This window comes from Arctopsyche grandis, chromosome 1, assembly GCF_051622035.1.
Source record: "Arctopsyche grandis isolate Sample6627 chromosome 1, ASM5162203v2, whole genome shotgun sequence".
Lineage (NCBI taxonomy): Eukaryota > Metazoa > Arthropoda > Insecta > Trichoptera > Hydropsychidae > Arctopsyche > Arctopsyche grandis.
This window is the reverse complement of record NC_135355.1, coordinates 17,075,656-17,081,875: the sequence shown is the minus strand read 5'-3', so window position 1 is coordinate 17,081,875 and position 6,220 is coordinate 17,075,656. Positions and strand designations below refer to the sequence as shown.

Genomic DNA, 6,220 nt, shown 5'->3' with positions numbered 1-6,220 from the left:
TCATTGTATTCTATCAAGTCTCATCATTTTATTTTGCCGACTTCTGATTCTAGCTCCGAACCTTCTCAACCCTAATGAATCTGTAATTGAACTTAAACCAAGAATATCATCATCGTCCTTTTTCTTCACACCACCATCTTGGACTTTATCGACTTTAGTCTTGTTTTTTTTCTTTTCTGAACCACCGAATCCAAAAGTCTCACTTAGTGCGCTTAAACCCAATATATCGTCGTCGTCGTCTTTTGTCTTCTTTTTCTTATTTTTGTTAGATTCTGTCGCTTCAGTTTTTTCTGTCGTTGAGTCACTATCATTGTCCTCATCGTCATCGTCATCATCATCATCATCATCATCATCTTCATCGTCATCATTTTCTACAGTCTCTTTTTCCCCTTCGATCGATTCAGTGCTGGTGTCTTCGCTGTCATCATTCGATTCCGAGTCAGAATCATCATCGTTCTCCTCAGTCTCTACAGATATTTGATTAACACCTGGTTTCTCATCTTCATCACCGAAAGAATCGACAATTTGTACACCACCTTCGTCGTCTTCGTCTTCTTCTTCTTCTTCGTCTTTTACGGGTGATTCGTTTACAATAGCACTTGGAAGTGTTTCAATGCTAGAAGATGACACTTGAGAATTGAGTGTCGATGGCCTCTTAGTATTTGAAACGATGGTAGTGACTGGAACTTCAGAAAGTTGTCCTGTAATGTAAGATATGGACGATTGGATCCCTGGATCTTGAATTGCAGTGGCTGATTCGGGTTCAGAGTTGACTATGACTGGACGAATTTTATTTTTATCTGCTGTTATCAACGTAACCTTTTCCATTGTTGATTCTGGAAGTGAAACAACAACTTTATCATCCTTATTTAATACAGAATTTGACTCGCTAATTTCATTTTGATCTTCTGGTTTATTCGCCAATTGGAGCAAGGCAGATGTGTGTAACAAATTGAGTGGGCTGGCATTTTTGATGGGAGCTTCTGTATTTTCAACTTCTACTTCAAGCACTGAGGCTTCTACCGGTTTGGCTGTAGTGGTCTTTACGGCTTGTGCCTTTGAGGGCTTTCGTTTTTGGGTGGTTTTACGGATTGGTTTAGGCGTAACTGGCTTAGCAGCTATGGGTTTAGCTGTTTGTGGCGCTGTTCCAGTCTTCTTTTTGATTGGCTTTTTCGTGCCAGTGGATCCTGATCCGAATAGACCTCCGAGGATATCTTCCCCAAGAATGCTAAAGCCAGAATAGTCTGATGAATCTGTGTCTGCGGTACCTTCAGCGGCATCATCATCATCATCGTCATCGTCCTCTGAGAGTAAATAAATAAATATAATTCGTTAGAGAACAAAGTAATACATGTGGGCCCTAATTCGATTAACTTAATACATGTTTAAAAGCCTTTTGTTTTTTGTACTATTCGTTTTTTATCTTAAATTAATTAACATTTTTATTATTATTACTTGTTGTTTACACAAAATAAATTAATTCGTTATTTGAGAGGGGTGCATTAAAAGTTCTATCGTTTGTGCTATTAAAACACACCATCGTCACCAATACCGAATTCATCATCGTCATCATCATCATCGTCATCTTCGTCGTCGTCGTCGTCGTCGTCGTCATCATCGACCACGCCACCAAGATCGAATTCATCATCGTCGTCGTCGTCGTCATCGTCGTCGTCAGTTTGGTCTTGCAATTCTACTGCCAGCGGTAAAGGTTCCGAAGGTTCTGATGTTACACCACGTGGACCAAATTTGAAACAGGACACTCTCAAAGCTGCTTCAACAATGTCTGATGATTGCAGCTCAAGACCCAAACACGCTTTAAATTCTTCACCTTGACGAGCAATGTTGTAAACACGACCACAAAAACTGGAAAAGCCTCCAGGAATTGGCATACATACGGGTCTTGGTTTTTTTCCTAAAATATTACATATTTATTTATATAAAGGCAAATAATTAAAAATCACCATAAATTCACAGTCAATTAACAAACCTGATAAGTTTTTAGTGGCGATCACACGATCTGCAAAACTTAAAGCTACTGCTATATTATCGTCCGGAACGTATTGTAATTTTGCACATCCTGAAAAAGTAAACAACAAGTAGTAAATAATTTTCATAACACCCAAAAAAATCATCCGTATTGGGAAAATAAAATACCTGGTCCATTTATGTTAACCAGAGGTACGCTGAAATCTCTACAACAATTGCATATTGATTCAGTGCAGTTGCAATATTTATTGATAGCACTTTCTTGCCTCTCTAGCTTCTTGACTGGTTGAGCGATCTTTCTAGCCACTTCAGTGTTTTTTGAATCTAAAAAATGACAATCAAACATAGCAAAATTGAAAACATTAAAATTTTCTAAAATTCAATCATGATTTAATTGATGATTACCTATTACTCTTGATGCTGCAAAAGCAATCAAGAGGAAAATAAGCAGCAATTCGAATACGGTGGAGATCCGCATTCTGATTTTCTTCAAAAACGTTCTGAAATTATAAATTAGAATTTCATATTTAGCTTTCTGATACAAAATTCTAAGAATTGAACTTAACAACTTTCACTAAGGATAATTTGCACAACTATGGCTAAATCTCTTTTCGGAAAAACCGTTTCACAGTCGTAATCTGTATGGCATCCGGATTTGACTCATGTAAACCAAAAAGTAAATATTAAATTAGAATACTTTCTAGAGTGGTTGATGACGCATTGATATATGTATAAGTACAATATAGTTCTATGTATACATGTGTAGCCCTATAAAGCATTTTCACAAATATAATGATGATCATTGATTAATGACCATTTGTAAACGGGGTCATTTTTTAATGCATGTAAATAAATTTTTGTGGCCCATCGGAATACTTTCGATGAACACTTCGACGTAGTAAAATGCCAAAGTCAGAGGTCGTCGATTTAGGTTTTAGAAATAAAATTTCCCAATACGAAATAGATAAAAATGTGTATAATATTTTATCTCCGTGAATTATGCGAGTTCGGTATTTATATGTAAATAGACTTACATATGTATGTACCAGTGGGGTTTATTTGCATTGTCACCCTTTTGCAAACAAAAGTTAACGGTCTGACCGCTCTCGAAGCGCCGTTAGTATGTGAAAAAAGATTATCAACCTCTGGAACAACAAATCCGTGAAGAAAGCAGCGACCGTGACCCAAAGCCGTAGCCAGTGCTCTGTGAACACGTGGCCTAGACTTTTTAATTGCACACAGCACGAATGAAAGCGTACGTCTGTTGCACGTGAAAATTATATAAAAACAATAAAATAAACAAAAACAAATAAACCGAACTAACAGTTGTGTTAAACATTGAGTCTAGACACAATTTTTTTTTCTGTAGACACACTACAAAAACAATGAAAAAATTACCAATTAAATAATTTACACTCATCGTATAATAAATTATCACAGTAATATTTTTTTCAGTTATACGTAAGTACATATATTTTATATTAAAATAAGTTAATTTACTTTTCATTTTAATGGAAAATTTAATTTGGTTTGTAGTATATCCGTTCGTTGAAGTCTCTTTGATTTATAATAGTACCTATGTATGTATGTATGTACATATTTGTTAATTGAAGTGCATTTTTCAGACTATTTTTATTTTATTTATTTATTATTAAAAACGCCAATTTATTAATCAATTTTCAAAATACAACCATGATTACTTCTTCGTATATGTACATATATGTTTACTTATACCATTATTTACAAATCTTTGACTTCTGTAACTCACAAAAGAACAAATACATTGTATACATTTACATGCATGTATTACATACATATGTACATATATACATATATCATAATATACATATATCATAAAATGCATACAATTCTTAGTATCTGTCCATGTACATACCTATTCAGAATATATTGATCACACGGGCATTTGGTACATACATATATCCAATATTACGTGTACTTTTATAAGGTGAAAAATACATTACAGAAAATCAAGTGATTACAAATAACCTATTAAAATCATTACCCTAAAACATCACTTGCGAAAAATAAAACTGCATAATAAGAATGTATTGCCGTCTTACAAAGAAAAAAATATTATTCAATTCGATGAATAATTTTACTCTAAAACCGTGCTCGTATACTTTTTACCAATACGTTTAAAAATGTGGTCACCTAATTAATACTTACAAGTGTCATAGTCAAGAAGTGGATCGCTAAGATACTTGCAACAAAAATGCAATTCACCCACATTCATTCGAACTAAGGACAAACATTTCCGATGATAAAACCAATATGTATCAAATTATCAGACATTTGTTAGATCAGAGGTCATTTTGACCGGTTCCGTGTCCCCAATTCCAAATCTTGGCATCATTTCACTACGTCTCGTCAACAAACAAAACGGAAGAAGCGCGCGCTTTTTTTTTTTCCACCGTCTCTTCTTTAGCCATATAAACAAACAGACGCGACGTACAGTTACAAGGAGTAATTTTAATCCACGAATTCGGTTTAATGTGTATTTGTAATTGATTTCGAATCAGATACCAATGGGAAGAGCCGATGTTCCATTTCGACAGTTGCATGGGCGCGTGTGACCGCATTCGATCGAAGAATGTTCAATTCGGTACACTTTCCCTCGTCAGAAGCACTAAAATATGTAACTTGGATGTTCAGAGAGAGAGTGTTAACTATGTAGTTCTAGTGCGTGCCCACACGACTCAATTCAATTTGGCGGTTGAAAGCTCATTAATATATGCAAATTGAAGAAAGGTATAAATATTGATTCTCGACTATAAAACGACTGTCAATATTAGTTCAAATTAAATTATCGACACAATGTCGCTAATGTCACGTTAAAAAGAATGTTCTAAATTTTCGACGTTGTTTATTAGAAAAAAAATCCCATTTCTAATCATGAGCTAATTGTGTCATTTTTCCAAAGACAATACATTCAATATTAAATCCAAATTTAAATTCATATTCACATCAATAAAAAATTTTTTAAAAGAAAACTCTTTAAAATGAACTATTTTCTAATTTTATATGCTATATATAAATTAATTTTAATTACCAAAATTTATTTACTACCATCCAAATTTTTAAAATATAAATATTATTTGCAAATAATATGCTTTGTAACATAAATTGCTTACTCATAATTTTAACAGAGACTATTTATTTAATTACTTTTTTTTTCAATAAAAAAATCATATTATTTAAATTGGCGTTTAATTATTGATCAATATGTTTTACAATAGTAACTCTATATTTATGTATGTACCAATCTTAATTCGGTCGAATCGGGCATTCCATGAGAAAATTAAAATATTTAAGAGTACTAACAAAAATAAAATCAGCATTGAAACATCAAAAATTATAATATTTAAGTATTTTTCTTTGAAAATTCAATCAAAATATTAAATTAAAATTATTGAATCCAAAGATACAAATTTTATTCAGATTTCACTATAACATACCCATACATATGTAGAAATAGTTAACTATTAAATTATTCTATAAGGCTTAAAATGTTTTATATATACATATATTTCTACTTGATATTTACATATACAGATGGAAATCAAATAATTCGAATAATAGTTTATTCAATATTTTCACCATTTACCATAATTTTCCTGACTGTTAAAAGTCTCATATGTATATTATATATACATATACCTACATACATATTTATGTATGTATATACTTACATATTTTTATCCTAACTTTCATTTAAAACCAAATTTCAAATCCAGCTCCACATGAAAATTCAAAACATAACCATGAGAAAAAAATTAAAAAATCGCAATAAAATGAAAAACGTGATTCATTCTCCCCTGAAGACAAATTTAATTTTAGATTTACAAGGTTTATAAGTTAGGGTACCGATTTGAATAAAATTCAAACTCCAATCTAATTATTTGTGAAACAATCTATATACATACATAAATACGTATACAATATAATTTATAAATAAAAAGTAGTGTGTCAGTCTAAACTCGTCGATAGCTAATTAAACTATATATTCTTATTATTAGTCAAATTTAATTGAGCGACAAACTATTATTGTAAAACAATCGAAATAAATAATAAATATGTTTAATGAAATCATACCGAGTGGATAAAATAACAGCTGATATCAGCCGTCAATGGTGAATGTCAATAGCAATGAAAACACCAACACAGCCGGTGTGAAGAAGTCCCTCGCGAGTTGTGTCTGAAAGTCGAGTGC

At 32.3% G+C, this 6,220-nt stretch overlaps 1 protein-coding gene across 1 annotated transcript; it reads right to left on the bottom strand.

Moving 5' to 3' along the window:
• LOC143916999 (uncharacterized) lies at positions 1 to 6,220 on the bottom strand. The gene is made up of 6 exons (XM_077438359.1): positions 6,103 to 6,220; positions 2,395 to 2,489; positions 2,158 to 2,313; positions 1,991 to 2,080; positions 1,538 to 1,915; positions 1 to 1,304 (listed from the first exon to the last, which is right to left on the bottom strand). Exons 2-6 carry the CDS (start codon positions 2,465 to 2,467, stop codon positions 1 to 3), a joined length of 2,001 nt encoding a protein of 666 aa, XP_077294485.1. The 5' UTR covers positions 2,468 to 2,489; positions 6,103 to 6,220.

Coding starts and splice junctions, on each gene's coding strand:
- LOC143916999 (XM_077438359.1), bottom strand. CDS start 2,467: ATGCGGATCTCCACCGTATTCGAATTGCTGCTTATTTTCCTCTTGATT. Junction 2,081..2,157: donor GGTTAACATAAATGGACCAG/GTATTTTATTTT, acceptor TTACTTTTTCAG/GATGTGCAAAATTACAATAC. Junction 1,305..1,537: donor ATTCGGTATTGGTGACGATG/GTGTGTTTTAAT, acceptor ATTTACTCTCAG/AGGACGATGACGATGATGAT.